General features: G+C 39.5%; 1 protein-coding gene across 2 annotated transcripts in view; it reads right to left on the reverse strand.

Annotated features, from left to right (window-relative positions):
• Positions 1–3,101: 3,101 nt before the first annotated feature.
• Positions 3,102–26,292, reverse strand: part of LOC119479880 (double C2-like domain-containing protein alpha) — a 29,568-nt gene continuing 6,377 nt past the window's right edge. For both annotated transcript variants that reach the window (XM_037755855.1, XM_037755856.1), the window contains exons 3-11: positions 25,535–25,614; positions 23,839–23,913; positions 23,490–23,599; positions 19,400–19,526; positions 16,945–17,004; positions 11,069–11,268; positions 5,954–6,035; positions 5,586–5,682; positions 3,102–4,369 (exon numbers count right to left, since the gene is read on the reverse strand). In XM_037755855.1, coding sequence (XP_037611783.1) covers positions 4,233–4,369; positions 5,586–5,682; positions 5,954–6,035; positions 11,069–11,268; positions 16,945–17,004; positions 19,400–19,526; positions 23,490–23,599; positions 23,839–23,913; positions 25,535–25,614 — 968 coding nt within the window. In that variant the 3' untranslated portion in view covers positions 3,102–4,232. The remainder of the gene's footprint in view (positions 4,370–5,585; positions 5,683–5,953; positions 6,036–11,068; positions 11,269–16,944; positions 17,005–19,399; positions 19,527–23,489; positions 23,600–23,838; positions 23,914–25,534; positions 25,615–26,292) is intronic.

Genomic DNA, 26,292 nt, shown 5'->3' on the forward strand with positions numbered 1-26,292 from the left:
TTGTCTTCATTCCTCGTTTTTTTTATCTTTTATCTTTAGCAGTGGCTCGTCTTACACTGACTTGTTTATTATGCTGCCAGTTTTATCGCAAATCGACTTCAGCTGGAGTGAATATTTGCTGTTTTACAGTAATAGTTAGTCAATAACATGGGCTGAAATAGCTCTAATTTTCTATTCGTCACAAACCAAAGAATAATGTGAATGCTGATTTAAAATCAAATCCATTTCAGAGCGTCAGACAGCCAGATGTTTTGTGTTGACTTGAAATACACTTTTCTGTTTCATAACATGCTGCTAGTTGCTCTCGTCATCATATCCATTATCTGTTTTCTCAATCAGCAGTAATGCCGGCGCATGACCCTGCAGAGAGGACACGGCTTTGTTTCAAATAAATGTTTGTGGTTTCACAGACATCTGCTAAACCACTGGATATTAGATTAATCCTCCCTAAGCAAAAAAAACTCTTATTATTTAACAGTTATAATAGACAGTTATATTACTTACCATATTTATTATTATTATTATTATTATTATTATTATTATTATTATTATTATTATTATTATTATTACTAATATTTTTGTCTGTTTGTTGATTGTTTCTTCTTGCTTTTATTTTATTTTATTTATTTACTTATTTTTTTCTTCTCTTTTCTTTTTATTTATTTATTTTTCTTTTTATTCTTTTTTTTCTCTTTTCTTTCCCCTCACATAAAAATATTGCTTTTGGATTTATGATGTGTTGTGGCATGCGCTTCGTCTTGTTCACTGGTATTATGTGATGGATTTATTTTGTATCTAGGAGAACAAAGGACAGGTGTTGTTTAGCTGAGTCAATAAATAAAAAGTAGAAGTTACATTAGAGTCTGAATGCACCACTAGAAAGTGAGTTGTTTTGTGTATAGTTTGTAAATGGAATTCTTCTTTTAGATGCAGCTTCTGTTAATCATTTGGAATTTAATTAAACATCTTTATCACTAGGTAGCCATCTCAGGAATTGTTTCAGATGAAATTTGAAAATTCTTCCTAAAATATGTAAGATTTCATCTTTTTTATCTACAGAGACTCACTCTTGTTTTTATTACATCTGGACTGTTGCGATGTTCTGCATCTGTGTTTACTCAAATTCTTTCAAAATTGCTTCATAACACAACAGACTTCTAACAAGTTTCAGCAAGACAGTGTGCGTGGAACCCCAGTTTTAGCATTTTTACATTTGTAGATTTTAAAGTATAGATGTTAAGATTTAAATCTTCACTTTTTATTTTAAGGCTTGCATAGGGTTGGTGTCTGAATATCTCCATATGGTTTTTCTTAGTAAAAATGTAAAACCTTGACTCTGTAACGACCTGCTGGAGGAGAATAAGAAAGACGTAATCTTTTGTTTTTCAGTGAATTTTCTGATTCAATATTTTTTTGGAAAGCACTTCTATAAAAGTTTGTTACTAGTTATATTTGTATTTGTGACAGTGTGACAGGATCTGCAGAGGACGGTCATCTGTGGTGTTTGTCAGTCAGGAGGAGAGCAGTGCAGGGAGGAACAAACAGTGACTAAGATGAAACAGAAGCAGCCTTCTCTTATTTCACAAAGAGCTCCTTTCCCACTCAGGATACATGAGAAAATGCACAATAATCAGAAACTGCACTGCTGGTTTTCTTCTTCTATTTAAAACGTAGGCCGAGCCTCTGTCACGACGTCCATGACTCTGCTTCTGACTCAGACACTCATCTCACGGTGCATGACGCTCAATCCATACTCTGCGACACCGAGCGGAAGAGTGTTAATCGAAAACATCCAAATGTCCTGATGCTGACCTCTGACCTCCCTGACTAATAGATCAAGTAGAAAGTTCAATAAATGGTGCTGAGATCGATAGCATGTCACAGGATGGTGTGAAAAAAGGAATAAACAGAAGAAGAAGAAATCCAACTCATATTCAGTGAATTCTGTTTCTTTTTTGTTCCTTCAAATGAATAAATATAGCAGTAAATAGATAGATAGATAGATACTGTAGACAGACAGACAGACAGACAGATATATAGATAGATAGATGGCCAGACAGACAGACAGACAGACAGACAGACAGAGATAGAATTCCTTTTATGTGAAATATTAAATGGAAAATTCTATGTTTTTCAACAAGACTTCTGTCCAGTCATGTTATGTTCTATCAGAAAATGCAATAAATACATTTAAAAATACATTTTAAATAAATTTTAAATAAATGCAAAAAATAAAGAAATACATTTAAAGGTTATTTTAAAAATTAAATAAATAAAATGAAAAATGAGATAGAAGAGTAGATAGATAGGGGAATTAATATAAAGGTAAATAAATACCGAAGCTAATTAAAACAGAAATACCAATTTATGTCACTTTTTATCAATTAATTAATGCCTACATTTATTTTTAATATTATGTTTGGTACATTTAATGGCATATTTTTTTATTTATATATTGAGTCATTTATTTATTTATTTATTCATTCATTTTTTATTTTGTCAGGTTCCATCCTCCACAATCCTCAGCCTTCCAAAGGTTTTAATTTCTTATTTTGAATTTCGATGTCTGAATTAAATAATTCCAATCTGGGTGTGGGTTAACCTGATTTCTAACTAGATCAGCATTTGATTAATTGATTTAATATAAATTCATTAATGTAGTTTTTTGTATATTTTTGGACATTTTATATCTGATTTACATACTAATCCAGTTTTTGAAATTACAATACTTGGGGGTTTAATTGGGGGACCACGTTGATTCCGATAGATGGTTTTCAAAGTTTATTCTAACTATTACTCATGGCTATTATTGGCATCCGTATGAGAGTTTGAAGCCTTAACTGAGAGTTAATTTTAATCTAACCAATCATAAGCATTCTTTACACAGCAGTGTAAAGTGTTAAACCAACACTGATGCTTCTGTTGATTTTGTTGTACCTGTGGTGCATCTCACATTCCTGTCAGAGAAGAGTCTGCAGCTGCTGATCCTGAAGGCTAGATGGCAGTATTGGCTTTACTGAGCTGCATGTAAACACTAAGAGATCCAAAGAGGCCACTTTGGAAGCAAATGTCATAAATAATTCAGGGATGCACGCAATAAATCAATATGAATGTTTTATGAAAAAAAAAGAAACAATCATGCACACTTTAACTTCCAAAAGACAAACATCCAAAGCAAGTGAAACACAATATATATTTACATATGAACACCACTGGTAATTTTCAGCATGCCTCTCTAACCAGCAGCCATGGAGAGCTATCAGACAACACTGTGCTCTATACACCGTTCGTATTAGTGATTTAGATATTAAACAAAGGCTGAAGATTTTATGACCATGCACAGCTCTCCTTACACCAATCTGCTCTGAAACGTTTCTGTACATCACTCTCCACCTGCGTACAAACTAGGGATTGTGAAGCAAACATCAACGTGTCACCAACAAGAAACTGTGATATTAGAGCTGACACATTAAACAACATAAAAAAACCTTGAATTAAATAAAAACATCTCTCCAGTTAATCAGATCAATGCACCTCAGGAGAATTGGGAGCCACACAATGATGAACATCCTGCAGCAGAGCCTTGTCTTTTAGTTTGCTCCATCAACACCAAACATGCAAATAACTGACACGAACCATCGACATGGAAGAACCAATTGTCTCTCTTGTTTTCTGCAGGCGATCCAGTGGTGATCTGATCAATAGATACAAAAGGTCTGACAGTGTTAAGACCACTTGGAGGTCATCGGAAGCATTAGGCAAAACATTATTGCAAGGGAGAGGTATGTGCGCTGTGAGACGGTTGGTCAGAAGTTAATGAAAATGTCAGGCCGAATAAGAGCAAGTAAACCTGACAGGAGAGAATAATTCAGCTTTCTCCCTCATTATATTTTCTTGCACAAATTCAATTTGGAGCAGCGCAGAGGAGTATTCAGATTGACATTAAATCCCCAAAAGGGACATGGATCCCTATGAATATGATTATGAGAATTCATCATGCTTTTGCGGTTTTCCCAGATTTGCATCAAGTCTATTTAGATCCAAGATTAGAGTATTGATCTCTGAGTGTGACCCCCCTTTCAGTGTGTTGTTATGAATTATGATCTCATTTATGACACAAAGTAAGTAGGATATGAATCCCTCATAGTCATGCAGAAAATCCCCAGAGCATGCGATGAAACGTCTCTCAGGCAGCTGAGCAGCCTCTCCAGTGTCTGTGGAAGAGGATCAGTTCATTCCTGCAACGTGGATCCTGGCAGCTCGTTGGTCAGCGTGTGCCAGCGCTCCACCTTCGTGCCCTTGTTCTTCAGACAGTCTATCCAGTGCTGCAGAGTTTCTCCCTGTGAGTGGCACCCCAAGGACACACCGCCTAACCGGTGCAGAGACAAAAAAGAAAGTCAATGTGACTCAAGAGGAAAGGGCATGTTTGATAAACAAAACAGTGAGAAATTATGTTAAATATGTTTGACTCTATAAAGAATCTCTGGGTTTTTGCAAGGCCTAAATGTCAAATAAGGTAGATTTCGAAAGACACAGTAAAAGTTGATGCTATCAGCCCGGCTTTCTATCCAAAAACAAAGTTATATTTTAAATAGCAGCTAGCTATATGACCAGCAAGCTAATGGCCAAGAAACAGATTTTAAGGTTAAGATACACCTACTAGCTTCTTACGGCTCAGGCTACCCTATTATGGTGTGCTCAGACCATATGTGTATAAAATATAATATATGTGTATCTTCTGCATCGTGTTGTTTTTTGTTTTCTACTGTTTTATCAGCAGTAATTGCATACTTTGTTGTATTTTTTTCCCTAATTGTTTGTGTAATGATTTACAGACAGATATACATTTCAATTTCAAAAGAAATCGAGAACCAAGGAGTATAAATTCCTTTTAGAGCTGCCCCCTCTTAGTAGATTAATCAACTAATCAGTCATTTTGGTTTTAGTCGACTATTTTTTTAGTCGATTAGTAATTTTTTTTACGCTTAGTTCCTGCTGAATTGCAAACTTATTCTTAAGAAACATATGAGCACATCTCTGGTAAACAAAAGATTTAAAGTTGTGCTTTTGTGTGATTCTCTGTGGAGAAACTCAGTTTTACAGATCTGTCGATTAAATCAGCTAATCGATTAGTCGACAAAATTGTAGTGTTAGTCGACTAAACATTAAGAGAAAAAAAAGTCAGAAAGTATTGAGAAATAAACGTTGGTTATTGGTCTTTTCACAGGATTTGTTAAAAATAAGAAACGGAGAAAAACACCAGACCTTAACTTCTGTAAGAAACACAAATCTTGAGTTTAAAAGATCCCAGAAATAGAGAAAAGTATTCAAATAGAGAAACAGGTGTAAATGTAATCTAGTCCCACTCAGAGTAAGTATAGTATAAAGCTCATTTTCAGCCCAAATGTCACTAACACCCTTTTGGCAGCTAAAAGCTGCAAATTACACACAGCGCTGCACTCGGCAGCAGATAATAGAGAGTACAGCTTAAAATATCTTTGGTAACATCTGCCATGGGTACATTATTGGACTGCTAATGATCCAGAAACCACCAGCAGGAAATTATTTGCTGCCTATGAAGTCACCTATGAAGTCATTGGATTTCCCCAGGTCGTAGTCCCACACCGTGACCTCCAGCGTCTTGGTGGCTAACTCTGAGAAGGTGATTTCATAGAAGAACTCCTGGGTGGGAACAAAGAGGGCAGGGGGTGAGTGGACGAGGTCAAAGGTTACACATATAAACCTCTAAAACACTTGCTAATGAGGCAACAGATAATAATGTGCAAACTGTAATTGGCTGTCTTAAAAAAAAAAAAGGCTGCAGGGACCTTGCATGTGGTGTAGTGTCTCTGAGGAGTGTATACATATAAATGAGCTGTCTCTTTACATTCAGTGGCTGCAGATGTGCTCCTCGCTCCCACAGTTATGCACATACACAAACATGGATGTCTACCTCATTAAACTCTGGGTTGAGAGTCTTTTTTATGACCGCTGTTTTGTGCTTGGACTTCTTCTGAACGTCTGGCTTGAGGTACCTGAGACAGAGGAATGCGACACCATCATATATGAGTCTGGTCATTACCATTCACAGGTCATCATAGTACTGCTGAAAGGACTAGTAAACTAAGAATGGTGACAGTAAATTACCTATGATAACTATGTAAAGGTCAGAGTAAGTTCATGCGTAGAGAAAATCATTATGTTCACTCAGGAATGACTCAATGATGGACAGAGTCAGTGGTTTTTCATGTCATGTCACTCTTACTCACTACCTCATTCACAGTGACTTATTCACTGATGAATGATTCATAAAAAAAATATTTACTTAAAGGCAGGGGTGTAACTGTTTGTGACTGTAACAATGTCGTATTTTGTATACTTGTACTTTTTTGAGTGTTTTTAAAAATATTTAGATATTTTTGCAGTCGTAACTGGGCCCGGGCTTATCAATTTGTGCACTGTACAACAATGCAGGTCAAAAACAGTTGTATGAATAATAATAATAACAAGCCGTTAGGATTTCTGTCCATTTGTGATGTCACAAATATACAATATTTAGATCATTGCACGGTTTTAAACATAAACATTCTAAATGTGTCCCAGTTTATTTCCTGTTGCAGTGTACATGAATAACATCAGCTGACAGGAAGTAAACATGGACCAAGCTGTTGCCTAGCAACCCAATTCCGTTGCAATTCCGTTGAAATGCACTAAAAACGGAGCGTTTCAGGAAGAGGGTAAATACAGGTATATTCAGACAGACAGAATGAGGAATATGAAGTTGTTTTTTTTAACATTAAAGCATGTAAACATGTTCTAGTAGAAACACAAAATACAAGTATGAACCTTAAAATTAGCACGATATGGGACCTTTAAAGGCATGGGTGGACATAACTGTAACTGTACATGTACTCCTTTTAGGTAAAAAAAGGTTGTTGTAATAATAATAATAATAATAATAATAATAATAATAATAATAATAATAATAATAACATCTAAGTTTATTTAGTACCTTTCATAAAACACAATTCACAAAGTGCTTTACAAGATTAAAAATAAATTACAAACAATAAAACCATAAAACAATTAAAAACAATAAAAACAGTCAACAAACAGCTGTTAAAAACACAAATGTACAACACTAAACAGCCAAAGGCCTCCTAATGACCCTTAATTAATCACCACCCAGCGGGCAGCTACGTGACACAAATCAAACACACCTCAACAGGTAGCCTACATGCCACCAGGTCTGTTTGGCTGAACATGCTGGAGGCTAACATGCTCATGGTGTTCCTCCTCCGGCGGTGATGGCGTCTTTGGATGATATCAGAGAGAAATATCAACTTTAACTCGTTTTTTTGTCGGCGGATTCAAAGGTCTGGACCTTCTGCTTTACCTGAGGAACTTTTACCTTCAGCTGAGAAGGACTGGTGACTTGAAAATGAACTGAGCTCTGCTCCAAGTTGAACCTGGAGCAGACTTTGGAGGACATGGAGGTGCTCGAGACTCAGAATCACCTTCACTTCAGACTGGTAAGTACAACAACACACTTATATTACAGAGCAGAACATCTACGTTGCTAAGCAACTTAACATTACATAAAAACTTCATCTCTGTTTTTGCCTTGACATGCTGTGTGTTTGTGGCTGCAGCTGCTGTGTTTATATTGTTTAATACATCTCTGTGTTGTCTGCTTGCTGATGTTTTATTCAGCTGTTGAATTGTCAGGCTATTTCATTCATGTGTTGCTGATTAATGATGGTTAATGATTTAATTATTGTTGCCAGGGGCGCCTTAAAGGTCCCATATCATGCTCATTTTCAGGTTCTTACATGTATTTTGTGTTTCTACTAGAACATGTTTACATGCTGTAATGTTAAAAGAACAACTTTATATTCCTTATTCTGTCTGTCTGAATATACCTGTATTTACCCTCTTCCTGAAACGCTCCGTTTTTAGTGCATTTCAACGGAATTTGCAACGGAATTGCGTTGCTAGGCAACAGCTTGGGTCCATGTTTACTTCCTGTCAGCTGATGTCATTCACATACACTGCAACAGGAAATAAACTGGGACACATTTAGAATGTTTACATTTAAAACCGTGTAATGGTCTAAATATTATATATTTGTGACATCACAAATGGACAGAAATTCTATAATGGCTTGTTTCAAACGCACAATTTCTAAATACGGGCTGTGTGTGTTTCACCGTATATTGAGCATTTTGATAGTTTAACGGTATTTATATAGAACTTAAACCTGCTTTATAATATAAAAGACATGAAAATCTAACTTTTTACAATATGGGACCTTTAATTTTTGTTGCCAGGGGTGCCTTAATATTACTCAGGGCACCGGGGCTACCGGCATTTTGGAGGCCCTCCCCTCCCTTCATAATATACCATGTATAGCAATGTGGGACAGAGAGTATGTTTGTGTGGGACAATGTGGGACACGTTACCAAGGCTGAGAGGTAGTCTACAGTTCTAGTCTACTAGACCCTGGGTTCCCAGCTCCAGACCTCCAAACACCCTACCTGCCCATTTTCCACTTCTCACACACCTGAACCAGCTGATGCTCAGCCCTGATCCAACAGTAAGAGCTGCTGAGTTGTATCAGATGCATCAGGGGTGTTAAAAACATGGCGTAGCTACTACTGTTGTGTTATTGATTTATTTAAGCCCGTGCATTAAGGCGCCATTGATTGTTGCATCCGATGTGGTGTCCAAAGCTCTTTTTTTTTTTACTTATTGTTGGTTATTTTGTTTCATTGTCTGAGTTTTGTCTCTTTTATGGTTAATTCTCATGAGGCTACACTGAAGAAGGCGGTTGTTGTATAACTGATAATCAATTGTGTGCACAGGCTGCAAAGCAGGCTATTGAAAATGAATATATCGTTGGTTTGGACAAAGGGGCTCTGTGGGGTGATCTATACATTGATAGGTTAATGCAGTCTGTACTTTAACACGTCTATCTTATAACATCTCCATCATCTATTTTTCTTTATTCTACCCTCTCTCCACCCCAGTTTTCCCTTTTTAAAAATGTATCAACAACAACATACAGTATATTTACTCAGAGTAGGCTACATTTTAACTGACCTACTTTTAGTGAAAACCCTGTATCTGTCTAAGTGATTTTGTATTAAGTATTCCTTTGCGGGTTGAAAAAAATTGTCCTACTTCTTAAACCAAATAAACTATTTAAAAAGCCTCTTGGATGAGCTGGAAAATGCATCGTCACAAAGCTGAAAACAGGGCTGTTGTTTTTCTGAGCTCATGAAAAGTTGACTTTCCTGAGATACATGGTTCTCACAGGACAGCGACGCTACAAACATATGATGATGTTATAGAATATGATGCATTGCTGTAGATTAAACTACGAAACTGTATATAAAGGAGTTAAAATTAGTGCAAGATCTACAACAGTAAAACAAAACATCAATGCAATAGTAATATTTATCCAAAAACATAATATATGATAGTACAATACTGACAGGAATTATGCAGTACTTTTACTTGTAGTGGGGTAGTTTCACTTTACTTCCTCCACCACGGCTGCACAGTAAATATGAAGCTACAGCCGGCAGCCTTAGTTTATCAGAAAGACTGGAAACAGGGAGAATAGCTAGCCTGGCTCGGCAACTTGTCATTTTTACACTCTGTTTTTGTACGTATTAAACACACTGGTGTGACATCTTCATTAGTGATATTTACGCAAGTGTTGGTAGGTGGATTTTGTGACCTTTGGACAGAGCGAGTCTAGCTGTTTCCCCCTGAATCCAGTCTTTATGCTAAACTAATCTAACTGTAGCTTCATATTTACCGTACAGATCTGATGGTGACAAGTGTGCTCCCCAAAACTATTCCCTTAAAGGTTTAATATATTATATGTGAAACTAACCATATGTGAGTGTGAGGACTGCATCACCAAACGCAGCGCAGATTGAAAAAAGCTCAGCATCCCTTCGCGAGGTGTCATTAAATTCTCTGGATATTTTTAAGCCAGCTGGAAGGAGCGTGGCGAAATCTCTATTCACATTTGCTTTCCACCCACCACCCACAGCTCGGAGAGCGTATGTTCCCACACGCTCTCAGACACAACAAAGCATCTGGGGAAAAAGCTCCCGCCAAAGGGCAAAGATGCGAGCACGCATCCGAAATGAAAGAAGGTGTACGACGTGTTACGGTGGATGTGTGAGGGATGTATGTGTGGGCTCGGTGGATGTAAAGGATGAGGAGGGAGAGTCTAAGTAAGGCATGATGGGAAAGGAGAAGGAGAGATTGGTGTGTGCTGAAGTGAAGCGAGGAGCGTGGAGGCATGTGTGTGTGTGTGTGTGTGTAAGTGTGTGATGTCAGGCTGTTTAGTGTTTTACTCTTTCCAGAAACAACCTCAAAGCCAGAACCAACACTCAGGAGAACACCCAGTGAAGACCAGGGGGATTTTAAAGCTCATTTGTCCAGTTTCTGTCAGGGTGCATCATTCAACCCAGGGACCTTCCTGCCCTCTCTGGCACAGACACACACACACACAGTGACACACACACTATTGCTTTTCTTTCACGAGTGAGTAATGAAACTCCGAAGGACCTCGATGACACCAACAATAGCACTCTCCTACCGCGATACTGTACGCCCATAACACTAGATCATGTCACTGCCTTTCAATCCATTTTGAAGGCTGTCAATACACACACACACAAACTGTTACCATTATCTTGGCGAGTGAGTGATATGTTTCACAATGGCTTCCACTTGTGTGAAAGCTGCCCCCATTTGTCACTATTACCTCGCGCGGGGTTAACTCGAGCCATCTATCACTCATGAGCCGCGAAAAAAAGGTGATTCATGGGGTCAATATGAGCCAACGGCCAGTTAAGACCAAACGCAGGTAATAAGGTGGAGAGGGAGATTGGCGCCGGATAGGTCATGAGGAAATTGTTCTGAAATGAGGAATTGTGAAATGTCAATCCGTCAGTCTAAGTTGTGTATTTGTTATTTAATCGACGTTGCTCCATTTTATGTAATCAGAAAAACACCACGGCCGTCAGTTAGTGGTCATCCTTACGTTTTAACGTAGGGGTCTGAGTAGCCGTTGACGTCCATGGCTGCCAGGTGGGCGCAGCGTTTGACGCCCACGCACAGCCCGCCGCGAGCCCTCTCCTTGGCCTCGCCCTTCACATCGCCATCGCTAGCCGGGGGGAAGTACTGCAGGCAGAGCAGCAAGCGGCCTCTCTCCTCTAGACTTCTCTGCTGCTCAGTCTCCCACTGAAGAGAGACAGAGGGGATAGAAATAGAAAACACAAATGTTTACTGCTCCGTTAGTGACTGAAGGTTGAGAGTTAAAAATGAGGCTAGAGATATTCCGATACTGATTCCGATACCTGAACTTGTGGTATCGGCCGATACCGAGTACCAATCCGATACCAGCATGAATAAAAACAAATATATAGATATTATTATTATTATTATTTAGCAGCTGTTTACTCTACTACTACATTTTCCTTGCACTGACTACCGTTACACTCTCTGCGAGCACCGCACTGTTGTTGTTTGCTATTGTCACATGACAAATACCTGCAGTCAGTTCTTCTTCGCTGCTCTAAAACAGTAGTTGCCAGAGGCAGCCATGATACATCCAGTACAGTGAAGGCTACTGTTTTGGAGCGTCAAAGAAGAATTGATTTCCAGTTAATTAAACATGTTGATTTTTTTCTGGGTTAATAAATTATGGTATCTGATCGGTGCATAGACTGGTATACTCGCCGATACCCGATACCGAATGTTGGGCAGTATCGGAGGCATTTCCGATACCGGTATTGGTATGGGGAACAACGCTAATTACCAGAGAATGAAATTACTTTTATGTGTAATGTAAAAGGGGTCGCTTGTTGGTGTGATAAACCCTCAGAGAATTATCACCTGACCTCTACGGAGCTTTTTTAGTAACTTCCAGCTTACTGTTTTCGTTTCACAGCCCACAACTTTGCAATTTCAGTTCACCCTCGCTGCTCTCATCAGTGTCGTTTTGCAGCTGTTTTCAGTGAAAAGACTCTGATGAACCCACTATATACTACCTGCTCAGCACCAAACAGCAGACAGACAGAAGTTATCGACTTGCTGGTGGACATAGTGGAGCATTTAGCAGCTAAAGAGTTATTTATTTACCTCAGGAGGTGTTCAAGAGCAAATCATAGCTTAAAAGAGAGTGACTATTGGGACTTGTGGACTCAAACACGACTTCAAATGAATGCTAATGTTGTTCTCTCGGTCTGTTAGATGTATAAATAAGCCACAGCTGTTTTGCAAACACGCTCGAGATATCAACGTAATAAGGTTATTAATATGTCAGCGTTGTGTTTACTGAGGCCAAAAGTCAAATCCACAAACCGTGGCAGTACAGTGCAGATCTTCCTGCATCAGCAGAGCTGTAATCAAAGCAAGCTTATGTAACCTTTGCGTAAAAACCACGATTCCAGCCGATACCCACCATGTCTTTAAAGGGATCGTTTGGGTGTTTTGAAGTGGGGTAATACAAGGTACTTACTTATTCAAAGAAGGTGTATTACCTACAGTAGATGACGGTCAGCCACCTGCAGTTTGGAGAAGCAGACAGGAGTTACCGCACAGAAGCAAAGCAATGCACTGCTGTGGACGGGGCTCGCACCAAAATATATTCTAACCACCTAAAAGAAAGGCTCACCTAAAAAAAATCAATATCAGTTTAAGTGTACGCTATATTTGGAATATTTTCCCTTCTTTACCTCGCTGGTAGAAAGCCCTTTCAGATGGGGAACTGAAGCCGTTGTATCCATCTATGCTCTCACCAAAGGCACCAGACTCCATTGAAAAAAACTGTAATTTTACCTCACAGAGCAAGGGGGTTGCTGGTTTACCGCTGCCTAGATCTGTGAGGTTGTTACTGCTGTTGTGTGTCTCTGGTGAATACGAACTAACCAACATCACACAATAGCACAAACAAACTAACCGATCGAGGCAGCGGCAGACCAGCAACCCCCATCGTCTATGAGGTAAAATTACTGTTTTTTTTCAATGGAGTATGGTTGCTTTGGCGAGAGCATAGATAACAGCTTCAGTTCGCCGTCAGAAACGTATATAATATAATATAAAATATTCCAAACATAGGCTATACTTAAACTGATGGTGGGCCACTCTTTTAGGTGTCTAAAATACGTTTTGCTGCCAGCCCTGTCCACAGCAGTTCATTGCTTTGCTTCCATGCGGTAACTCATGTCTGCTTCTCCAAACTGGGGGGCGTGACCGTTATCTATTGTAGGTAATACACTATGGAGAAGTACCTCATACAACCCCACTGCAAAACACTCGCACTATTCCTTTAAGTCTCAACCAGACTGAACCCAACTGTTACTGCCAAATTTGAGGTCCAAAACAAATCGACTCAAGGTTACATTTTTGCTTTATTTCGTCCATTACTTATCAAGTAAGGCTGTAGCTGTGAAACCCCTGAGTGCACTGAACTGAGCAGGGTGACTTTTATTGCTTATGAGTTAAACCTTTCATTTGTGAGAAGAAAAAATGCTTCATTTCTTCTTTCAAACGTCACACGGTCTTTCAAATGTACTTTGTGTCTTTCCCTGTGGTATAGCTCATCTCTCTTCTTTCTCTCATAAGCAAACGCACCTAAAGAGCTCAGTGACTTTCATCTAACATTTGAGAGTTTCATTTGCCGCAGCTCAAAGACAACCTCAACCATCACCTGTCTCGGGCAGACTGACGCACCACCCTTAAAGACGTATTTGTGCACTTTGTCGCTCCCGGCTCGAGTATTTTCCGCGGACAACATCAAACTGTTACCAAAGCAATTGACAACAAGCGCAGCAACAGAATAGATTCAAAGTGACAGATGAAAGAAAGCGAGGAGGCAGCAACAGAGGGTGAAGATGATGTTCTCACAGGACCGTGACTCACCCCTCATTGCCAACAGCACCAATATGTGTATGTTATTTATAGGAAAGACGCGCTGTTCTTCATCACTGCAGGTGCATGTTTTTCAAGTTTCTGTTTCACCACAGAAAATGAAAAAAAAGGCTCCGTTTTATTGCTTATAATGTCATTTTAATGTGAAACGGGGTTCCATCACTGAATATCTCTCCTCTCCTTTATCTCTCTCCATCTCTCATTAAGTCTTATCTTGGGGCGAGTGATGGACACAGCCAGGGCGATCAATATGCCACATGCCCAACGCTCCTCCCTCCCTTTCTTTAATTGTCTCAACAGCTTGCCCCTCTCTCTTTTTTCCCTACATCATTCTTTCCTATTTTTTCTCCCTCTCCTTGTCTTTATTCTTCTGTGGGAATCATCATCACTGCCAACAGCCAGCTCGCCATCTGCCGTGACTGAGCAGGAGACTTTAAAATCTCGCAATTAGTGGGGATAATTTGCACCAGGTATCTGGTAATAGAACAGCTCAGACCTTCACAGATCGATAGAGAGCAACTCATTAGGGAGGTGAAAATAAACAGGCGTCAATGCGGAGCCAGCGACACACACAGTGACAGACGAATGGGAAGCAGATACACTTGTGGGCGGGTTTGCAAGGCGAGAGAACTGGCAAGAGACGACAAGAAACAGCCTTGAATGTGGAGAGAAACACAGAAGCACATTTTTTTACTCCAGTTAAGTTACAAGACTACACCGGTCCTTTGGTTTGGCTTCTTTGTTAATTTACCTGATATGTGATGAGAGGCTCTAAAGTAATCTGTGTCTAAAAAAACCTTTGTTAACAGCTCTGAGATTAGACAAGACCAGTGTGTCTGCGAGTTTTCTTCCTTCACAATTTTCCTGTATTGTGTTGTTAATCGTACTACTCTACGAGCCTCTACAATTGCCCCTCGGGGACAAATACAGTGATTTGAATTGAATTGAATCTTGTATAATTTATATTTTTGTCACTTGTGAAAGAAAAATATACCAGTTTTCCTCTTACAAATTAAAGGTTGAATTCATAGGCAGCCATGCTCAATTCAGTATACTCTGGGGTTTTGCTCTTATCGCCTTATTCGGTCTGACAAGTGGCATATAAGTGGTTAGCTGTTTTTCAAAGGAAATGATAATTTTCTATCATGACTCATCTGTACTTGTGGGACTACTTTTTAATCCTGTAATTGTCACTTCTTGCCAGCAGAAGCTACACTTTTATTGTAAACTGTACAGTTTTATATATTTGCGTACGTTTTCCCTTTTTCGTAACAGGCAGCCATTCGTTTTCATTCATTTCCACATGATACAAAAATCAAACTTAATTATCCAGTTTAACCACATATTGATTACCTCACAACAATAAATTAATTACATGACTCTCGTTAGTCTGCTAATGGATTTGCATGTCTGAGAAATGATTAGAATGGGATGTTAAGCATACTTAATTTGTGGTAAATGCTTTAACTTTAATAGCACGCATCTTAACGTGCAATTATTGGTCAAATTAAACATAAAATTAAATTTACTGTTGAGCTTGTAAAATGTCAGAAAATAGTGAAAAATATGCTTGTTTTCTAGAGTCCCAAGGCGTCATCAACAAAAAGGAGCAAAGCAGCAAAACTTCGAGCTAGAACAGATTAACTCTGCTAATTAATTGACTGAATTAATTGGCTGTTTGTTTCAGCCCTTGTTAGATGTAAACAGTAGAAGTTGTTGCTCTTTCATTCTCATACTTACAGGATAATGCTTTTATTCATATGAGCCATGTAGTCCCATATTGGGTAAGTCGGACAAAACACTGGGGCGAATTCACAAAAGGATTGTGCGACTTTTGTGGCTGCTAAATCTGCGAAAAATAAACTGTTCTCAAAGCACCCACAAAGGGTGAAATACACCTCTAACTTTCTTGTAAAGCAAATAGTGTCTCGGTGTATCTGTGCTATTTTCACGTATTTAAATGAGTCGGTAAAAGAGTCTTCAGAGAGTTGGTGGTATCTGATGCGTGTTGGGTCACGCCCAGACCTTCCAGTGATCAGTGTTTGTAGCCAGGCGAAGGCATCGTCATGCTCCGCGCAAACTCATTTATTTTGGGGATGCAATGACAGTTGTATCATGATAAATAAATGAATAAAGCTCCCCTACATGTCTTTTTTTGAAAATGAGTAAATACAATGAATGAAGAAAAAGTTAATATATAAATGAATAAACTATTTTTTTCTTCCAAAGGTCAAATTGCACTGAGCTGCAAAACTTTATGGGCGTGTTTTATCATTAGCCCCATATCTTTTTGAATCAGACCTTGAGACGGGGCAAATAGCATTTGCAAATTCATGGTGCTATCAGCGGTCGCAATCCATTCTTTGTGAATTTGCCCGGTCGTGTCTAGAAGGTAACCAAGTTGCGAAACTTGCACGTTTTCGCAAATTGGGGGTTACCTTCTATGGAGATATGGGAGTGCCATAAGTAAGAATAAATCTGTATAAGAATAAGAAAATAAATGGATATAGGAAGACCCGCCCAAAGCCAGTTGATTGACAGCTTTGCCTTTAAAGGAATAGTAAAAGCAATGGGGAAAAGAATAAAGAAAAAAATGATAAAAAGTGACATTATATAAGATAAATAAATAACAAAATATTTAGGAAAAAAATAGTATTTTATTAGCAAAATAATAAATATATATTTTTCAAAAAATATACAGAAATACATGTGGAAATAAATGAAAAAGCTTATAATTATTCTTTTATAATTTGTTATTTCCACATGTATTTATTTTTTTATTTATTCCTCTTTATATTTTCATATTTCTTTTCTTATTCTTTTACAGAATCTTTTTTTTTTATGGCACTCTTATGACTCCATAACCTTCTATACATGACCAATATGCCCCTCAGTGTAATCCTTAAAGACAGGTGGAAAGACGGACTATTAGGACAGACAAGAGGAGGGTCATGTTGAGCAAAATAAGAGGAGTGATGTGGTCACCTCTCTCAGGTAGCAGGAGATTCCTCTCAGGGCTGTGCTCATCGCGGTCGGTGAAGGCAGCTGGAGGCAAAAAGAAGAGAGAGATAAATAATGAGGGGATATGACTGACAGAAAAGCTGCACAAGCAGGTTGGAGGGGCACAGGACGAACAGAAAGGGATAGGCGTATCGAGGCGAGGCGAGTGAAGCCACTTTGAAAATTACGGCCGCGACACAGCGTCTGGTTCGCAGGATGACAGAGGGGCTTTAGCGTTTGATCGTAGAGTGGCCACCGGCCCCAGAGGGCCAATCTAATACCAACAGCCCTTTCCAACTCATGAAGAACAAAAACCCAGCACCCTCCCGCCCCTTTTCACACACATGCCCCCCGCTCTGCACCACTTTTATTTTTTAATCCATTTGTTTCTCATCTCTCTCACTCGCTCGCCCCCGCCCCCCCATCTCCTCTCGCTCTTTCTCCTCTCCCTTTATTCTCCCAATCTCTATGTACCCTTTTCCCACGCGTGACCCAGCTGACATTTAGCCTGCACGAAAAGCTTTTTGTGAGCTATAAGAATAGATATGATACTCTGGCCTCTGTTTACGTAATATTTGTAAGTCCAGCGTTACCAGCTGATATCGGCTTAATGCAAAATGTGGCCAAAGGTATGTGTCCAGCTCTGTCCTTTCTTGGTTTGTGGCCATTTAGTTCCAATGAAGGGAAATCTTTATGCCACACATACAGTTTGTGGAAGTCCTGTTTCTACATGATAATGCCTCAACACGCTCTATTTCCAATTCGTCAAATACCGCTACTTTGTCACACGTCACTTTTTTGGCATCAAAACCACTACAGTTCCCCTCGGCGTGACTTTAGGATTAGGCAACAAAACCACTATAGTTATGTTTAGGAAAGAAATACATGTTTGGGCTTAAAACTAGTACGTTTGTACAGTGAAAATGACACTGAACACTGTGAACACGGGACACGAACGAACAGCTGATTGTAACACATGAACGGTGGTCTCCTGGATGGAAGCCTTGTGTTTGTTGGACCCATCCACCTTACCTCCTGCCCGCCCGGTGTGTGTCTTTTTTTTAAACTACGTCACCACCCACGGAGCATTTACTGTTGCTGCGGATGAGTTTACATTGTAGTTAATGGAACGCCCGGTGCGTTGCATACCGACGCCGAGTGGTGCCTTGTGCGACGATACCGAATGCCGATAGCCATGACAAAGCCTCGGTGTTTGACACCATGGGAAGGAGAACGGGCTGGATGCCCTCATGCACAAAGCCAGTTACATGAAGAAATGTTTTCCCAAGTTTGGTTTGGAAGATCTTGGCTGGCCGGCACCAACCCCCGCCCTCAACGTGATCCAACACCTTTTGGATGAATCTGAATGTTGACTACGTGAGCCAGACCTCGTCGCTCAGCATTAGTGGCCAGCCTCAATCCCAGCAGCCAGGTTTTTAAAATCTGATGCAAAGTCTTCCTACAAGAGTGGAGACTGTTAGAGCAGCAGATTAATGGTTTTGGGGTTGTGGACTGACTGTTGAACAAGTTTATTATAGTAGTAGAATATCCAACAACCACACCTCATGCTGTAGTGTCTGCATACTTTATTCAAGTGTCCACATATTTATGGCCATGTAATGTAACGGCATAGACCCATAAGCGTATTTAAGCGGGGGGGGGGGGGGGGGACTTGGTATTTGGAGACGTTTGTGTCCAGCAGCTTTTGGGAAGCATTTGTTCGACTCTTCTACAGAGATTGCACGGACACGTTTTGGTGTTTTATTATGCCGACAGTGACCGCCGTGGCCAGAGGCATTATGTTTTTCGGGTTGTCTGTCCGTCGGTCCATACGTCTGTTCGTCTGTACATCAATATCTCAGGAACGCCTGGAGTGAATTTCTTCAAATTTGACACAAAAACATCCGCTTGGACTCAAAGATGAACTGATTAGATTTTGGTGGTCAAGGTCACCGTGACCTCACAAAACATGTTTTGGCCATAACTCAAGAATTCATATGTTAACTCTGACAATTTTACAAAAACGTCTAATAGCACAAAATGATGAAGTGATGACATTTTGGACAGACATGGATGCAAACTGCGGAGGCGGAGGCATACAGGGCGCGAGGCGGTAATTCCAGTCTATTATGAGACCCAGGTGTGCTGTCTTCATCGGTCTACTAAATATCGACATTTGAACGCCTCTCTGTTGGCAAATAAACAATTTCCTGCCTTCTCTCTTCACCTCATTTCCATCCTCCTCTGTATTTTTTCTACTTTGAAAGATGAGGTTGTGAGTCAGAGAGGAAGCCTTAATATATTGAATATTACTGTACCCTCAAGTCATTTATCTCCCTCATACACTCTCATTTCCTTCTTTCCTTCCTTTTAGTCTTTCTTTCCTATCTCTCCTGTTATTCTTTCTGTTATCCCCCTCCCCCCACACTCTTCTTCTCACAGGAGGTGGATGCTCCAGGCAGATGTTAAAGTGTTTAGTCTGGTCAGGCTTCACGCGACGCAGGGCCACCCGCGACTCCCCGATGAACTCATTATGTGTCAGCTTGTCCTCGTCGCACACGGACACCCTGGGAGTGAGAGACACAAGAAGGGGGAAGGGGAAAGGTAAAGATGATGAGAAATGGCGAGAGACAAGAGAAACATGAAGAAGAATAAGAGAAGCGGATTACTGAGATGAAGTAAGACAGATGTGTGAGTGTGTGAGGGAGGGCGGTGGAGTTAAACATTGCCTATTATGACTCATCTAATTATTCCTAATGCTGTGGCAACATTATAATGAGGGAAGGAAATTGTTGACATATACCTGACCTGAATTAAAGAAAAAAACTATGTTTAAATCCAGACTCTGAATACACACGTTGTACGAATAAAAGTAATTACCATTTTCCCTTGCGTGGGAATTTAGAAAGTGTGAGAAGGTGCATTAAGTCTATCCATATTTATGGAGCTGGCAAACGTTTACACCTGCCATAATGTCACCTGAAATCCATAACTGGGTGGGAGCGTCTGAGAGGAGTGAAGAAGGAGATGGAGGGAGGCTGTGAGCGTATGTGAAATCAAAAGCCGCCGAGCGAGGGATGAAGTGATGTGGGTGAGAGGGAGAGATAACAACAGAAGAATTTATTTAAATCTGTGTGTGTATGTGTGTATACGTGAGGAGAGGACTCATTTATGCCTGAATACGTGCGTGTCGACACTGTAGGCAGAAGTGGAAAATCAGTATGCCACTGACTTCAAGAGTGATTGCCTTTTTCGGTGCTTTATGTAAATGTGAATGAAAGACACGCAACAAGAAGAAGAAAAACTAAGAATGCAATATGTCAGAGAAGGTCTGATACAATACGAACGTGCCGCCTCTTCGCTCTCGGTTTTATTCAGCATGTAACTAAATTCATGACCACAGGAATGAAACATCGCAGTCACCCGCTGCCTTCAGGTCCCTGGTGATAAAACACGGTATCGCAGAAATGAGGAAGGTGCAAGAGGCCACTTGCCTGGGGACAACAGATATGTGTTTCTAGTAGCTCATGAGACCTTCAGCATCAAATAGCAGCAAAAAAAATAGGGAAGAATGAATATGGAGGAAAGAAAAAGACGGAGGTCTGGGGTGGAAGGCGAAAAAAAGAATAAAGAGAGTTGAAGTCAGAGGTGAAAGGTGGCGTATTAGATGTCCGAGTAAAGGACGGCTGTCATGAAAAGGGCTTGACGATGGTGAGTGACGAGTGAGAGTCCGATAGGTCAAAAAGTCAAGTGTGAAGCGCAGTCATTATAATGTGAGACGTATTTAAGGCTGCAGTTTCTTCAGCGGCAGTAACATACACATTTTTACTGTCGCTATGACAGCTCACATTTATTACTACATCAAAACGATTTCATAATGTCGTTAGAGTAGGGCGATAAATCTAATCAACACATGTCGACAACTTACATGTCAGGCATGTAACTGAAGATGTCCACTGATACTGTTTGACACCGTATAATTTAAAGGCTTTATAAAGTGTCACAGTGGATGGATATTAGAACAGTCATTATGAATTAATAATGACGCCTTTTAGCCTGGCTCTTATGGAAGCTCATTTCTGCCGGGCAAAAAATAGATGAAAAGTTTGAGATGATAAAATATGAAGTGAGTCAAACTTTAGTCTTGCTGACTCAAAATTATGTGATAATAAATCAAAATGTTAACTGAGAATCTCATGATTTAGACCTACTATCTTGTAGTTTTGACTCAGTAAGTCAAATATTTGACTTTTCATCTCATCGTTTTGAGCTAGTAAGACAAAAATATTGACTTACAGTGATTATATATGACAGTACATTCTTATTTTTTATCATAGCTAATAGGGATGTTATGGTGAGGAAAATTTCCCACTGGTTTATAAACCTTTGAAAACACCGGACATATTACAAGAACAGATGATGCTCAATATGTGTAGTGTGCTTACTTTGATCTTCAACGTCGGATGGCTGTGTCTGGCCTCTCCGGTCCAGCTTTCGCTGCGGGGGGGCCGCAGGTTTCTGCAGGCTCCGTCCTCCGCAAAGCGATTACCTCATTAACGTTATGGTTCCCTTATAGCATTGGGTTTATATCAAAGTTATTTTCTAATGAGCGCTTTTGCTTTTTGCTGTGACACAAACTCCTCCGCCTTTGTCTTGTCTATCAACTCTCACTTTCACTTTCAGTTTGTAGCATCCGTCGTCCGACTATGTATTGATAACACGGCGCTGATACACAAAAATGAATTAAATGGGTTTTATTTCTATAAAAAAAAGGCAAAACAACGGTGGGAGCGGTGGACAAGTAATTTAATCGGTGTATGCCTGACTACCGCGACAATTTTTCCTAGCAGAAAAGTAAAAAAACAAAACTTTTGTATCATTCCTAACTTTTTATAATTGTTTTCCTCTTTGTTTGGCAGGAATAAATTTCCACAAAATCTGGTCGTTATTGTGCAATAGAGCTAAATGGCCAACAGCCTACAGATAGTAGTAATATATATATATATATATATATAGTAATAGAGATAAAAAGTCAAAATGTTTTATTAATATTGCCTTATGATGACAGGAAGTCAGGATTAATGATTAATTCAAATCATTTTGAGCTACTAAGACAAAATATTGACTTACCATGATTATATATGACTATAGATTCTTATTATTTTTTTTTTTTTATCATAGCTAACTTCAGAACTTAACAGAAAAGTAAAAAAAAAAAACACTTTTGATTTTGCATAACTGAGTATTTTTAAATTTGTATCATCTTCAACTTTTCCTTTTTCTATTTTTCTCGGCAGGAATAAACTTCCATACAATCTGGTCGTTATTGTAAAAAAGCTATACAGACGGCTGTGAATTAAATCTGTAAGCATGACTTCCTGTCATGATAAGACAATATAAATACACAGTTGCAACTTTTGAATTGTATTTTCTGAGACTGTACTACTGTACTTCTAAGATTTGTCCGAGGAAACGCTGCAGTTTGCTGCAGCTGTTGGTTCAAAGTTGGATGCAGGAACAATAATGGAGCTCCAGTTTTTTACAGTTTAGAAAAAGTAGTAGAAAAAAAACTCTGCCCCCTTTTTCAAACGGTGGCATATCTTGTGGTTACATTGAGTTCTGGTCGAATGAAACTACTGTCGGTGGAGCAATTGGAAAACCTCCCTTCTTGTGATGGATTTCTTCCTGTATTGGAAGTGTTGAAATTCAGTAAAAATATTGCAAGTCTGCAGAAAACCCCGCTGTTTAACCTTGTAGATTCACTTGCAAGTAGCCTAGCTTTTGACTATTAGTATGGGCTAAGAAAAGCACATTATAAGACAACAAATTTGACAAAAAAATGCCAGGATATCTAGAGTAGCTGTCTATTATTATTATATTCAAAAATTGCCCAAACAGCAGTATAATTCCACCTGTTACATAATCCAGATTTATGTGGATGTAAAAAAAAAAATGTAGACATAGAAGATTTCAAATGTCAGTGCCTTGCAGTGGGTGACGTCAACAGGGCCAGTTTCTCTAATTTCCCCCGAGAGATCAACCGTCGATCCTATTTAAGTCCCACTTTGCCATGTGCGCCGTGGCAAAGTTTTAGTCACAGGCAGAGACAATTCGCAGCTTTCGTCACCTCTGGAGGGGGTCAATGAAATTAAAACACCCCGTGGTGCTTAGTCTGACCTCAATCTGTCACTGCAAGTTGGAAAGAGAGAAAGGCAGGGAGACAGACGGAAAGAGAGACAAAGAAGGAGCGATGGTTTAGAAGGAGTGAGGGGAGATCTTCTCTGATCCTAGTGGACAGGAGAGATGCGAGGATGGGGAGGAACGAAGGTGAGGTGACAGGGGGGGATCAAAGGATCAGCGGAGATAGGAGAAGAGAAGAGAAAGGTCTAAAAAAAACAAGACTGGATCCAGATAGACGATAAGAAATCCTTTGTAAGCAAGAGTCTTTTTCCTGACGGGCAAGACAGAGCGGCGAAGGCAGGACGTGATTTAAGGCGACAGAAATAGCCAGACATAAAGCAAACATTTACCGGAGTGTTTTGCGGTACATGTCTTCTTCTGTGATTCCACAGTAGGTGAGCGTCTCATTCCACACAGGGTGCAGCGTGTTGCGAACCGTCTTGGTTTTCAGCTTATTGGCCTGTGCATCACAGTGGAGAGGAGAGAAAAAAAACAATAATCTCAGAGCTGCAACAGGAAAACAAGTTCTTACTGGCTACATGGTCATTTTGTTTCAGAGCAGATTTACTGGTCTGCACATGCACTTTCGTAATGTAGCTCTAAATTATAGGTAGACTAAGTGTGCACTCAAGCAGGTCACTGGAGGTCTTTTTCAGGTGTAGAAAGGGACAAAACCACGTCCTGATAATAAAAGCAGACCTTGCAGGCTCCCGGCAGCAGGTGCAGCTTGACATAAGGATCAGCCAAACCGTTGAAATCCATCGGCTTCAGACCCTAGTAGAGAGAAGATATAATGAAGGGATGTAAAATAATTGGTGTGCAAACTGACAACGTAATGAAATGTTAAACGATTACCAGACTGAGAGGTGAGGAGTTCATTTACAAACTGAATCTGAAGCGCAGTGGTAGAGAGCAGGTTTTAATTTGACAGATAGTTTCAATTCACCAGTGAGTCACATAGCGTAAAGACTACCACCCATTTATTGAACTGTCTCAGAATTAAGGATGAAAACTGAAATCCTCTGTTACACACTAATAAGAAGATAAGGCTGTCCTGATATCAGATTTTCACTACATGATTATCGTGGCCAAAAGAATTCACGATATTGTATATTGAAAAAAGTAAATAATGCTATTTGTCAAATTCATCTCTAACTTTGTTTATTGTGTTTTATTTTCTCTTTTTTTTGGAAAATTAATTACACTCAAAATACGAGTGTAGGGAGGTGGAGAGTCTGTAACCATAACTGTATATATAAAATGATTTAAACCTGCACTAGGTAGAATATTTTTGGCATCATTTGGCAAAAATTCCATAATAACCTTTCAGCATATTGTAATTCAGATGTTCTGAGAGAAAACTAGACCTCTGCACCTCATGGCTCTGTTTTCAGACTTTAGAAAATGTAGCCCGTGACGGAAGAATTTGGCCAATCACAGGTCATTTCTGAGAGAGAGCGTTCCTATTGGCTGTTCATTCAACGGAGGCAGCTGTCAATCATTCGCAAACTCCAATCAAACAGTCAAACTAGCAGCGCTGATCAAATATTAATCAATATTCTGTTACTGTAATGCCTATATCTCCCCTCAAATGTTTTCAGAAACATCTTGTAGTGTACTGTTTAGCTGTAAATTTATTTTTATATATTTTTTTAAATATGTTGATTCATATTTGATCAGCGCTGCCTAGTTTGACCGTTTGATCAGAGTTTGTGAATGATTGTCAGCTGCTCAAAGACGGCAGGCTCCAGCTCGGCCCTGATTGGTTGTTTTCCTCCGGTCTGTGAAATCTTGCGGATGCCATTAGGAGCACCGGAGGATACAGAGGCACATGATTTTTTTTCAGATTACCTGTCTCATGCACTACTGTCAGGATATAGTGACCGTTTTATACTATTTTATTTTAATCATATTTGCTTCAATCTTGCCTACTGTTGCTTTAAGAGGCGATTGGTTATTTACAAGATATTATCATATGTGTATTATGAACATGATATCAAAACTACATTTTCTAAATATCACTGTTATATATCACGTAGTGACAAGTAGTTGCTGGTGGGCAAAACACAAGCAGCGCTAACGAAGATGGTATTTGAAAACTCGGCCTTGAATTCCCATACAAGACCCCCTGCAGAGTCAGTTCAGAAATCTGCACGCTGGTCGGCCTTGATTCTGTTGTTATCATTTAAGTATAAAATAATTAGGTTAAAACTAATTTAATATAATCCATCGACCAATCGATGGTTGACTACAGCCCTAGAAAAATGACTGAACAGCTTTTTTGTCACTGGTTGAACAACACACAAATATGAGTGATACGAAGCTAAATTAAATATTTACTTTCTATTGCTACAAGATAAACTACCTGTGTTGGCTCTCGTAAAACATTATTTACCTTTGCTTTCAGGACTGTGCAGTGTAAGGAGCTGGTGGCTCTCTCATACAGTAGGTCAAACTCTAACGTCCCCAAGGCGGCTGGAAGAAGAAATGTTTCAGTTACTTTGGTAATTGCTTTTCAGCTGATGACTCTATTACTTCATATAGAGAGTGATGACAGGAAGAGACACTTGTTAAATCACATTTAAACATCTCTTGCTGAGAGTTAGATGAGAAGATTATCATCTGAGAGTGGTATCAATCTTCTCATCTAACTCTCGACTCTCGAAGAAAAACGAATAAGTGTAATTACCAAAATGTCAAACTATTCTTTAAAGACCACTTTTACAGGGTTCTCCTTTTAAAACGAATAAAATAGAACCCTTTAAAATCTGCTGAACACAGTGTTTTGAATCAGCTCGTTAAAGGGATAGTTTGGGTGTATTGAATTGGGGTTGTATGAGGTACTTATCCATAGTCAGTGTATTATCTACAGTAGATGACGGTCGGCACGCCCCCAGTTTGGAGAAACGGACAGGAGCACCGACACCGGAGCAAAGCAGTACAGTGCTGTGGATGGGGACGGCAGAAAACCTATTTCTATCCACCTAAAAGAAAGGCTCACCTAAAAATAATAATATTCGTTTAAAGTGGCAGTAAGCAGTACTATCTCTTGGCAAATATGCCATAATTACCTTTCAGCATATTGTAATTCAAGTGTTCTGAGAGATAACTAGACTTCTGCACCTCCTCATGGCTCTGTTTTCAGGCTTTAAA

Source organism: Sebastes umbrosus, chromosome 20 (assembly GCF_015220745.1).
Source record: "Sebastes umbrosus isolate fSebUmb1 chromosome 20, fSebUmb1.pri, whole genome shotgun sequence".
NCBI classification, from domain to species: Eukaryota; Metazoa; Chordata; class Actinopteri; order Perciformes; family Sebastidae; genus Sebastes; species Sebastes umbrosus.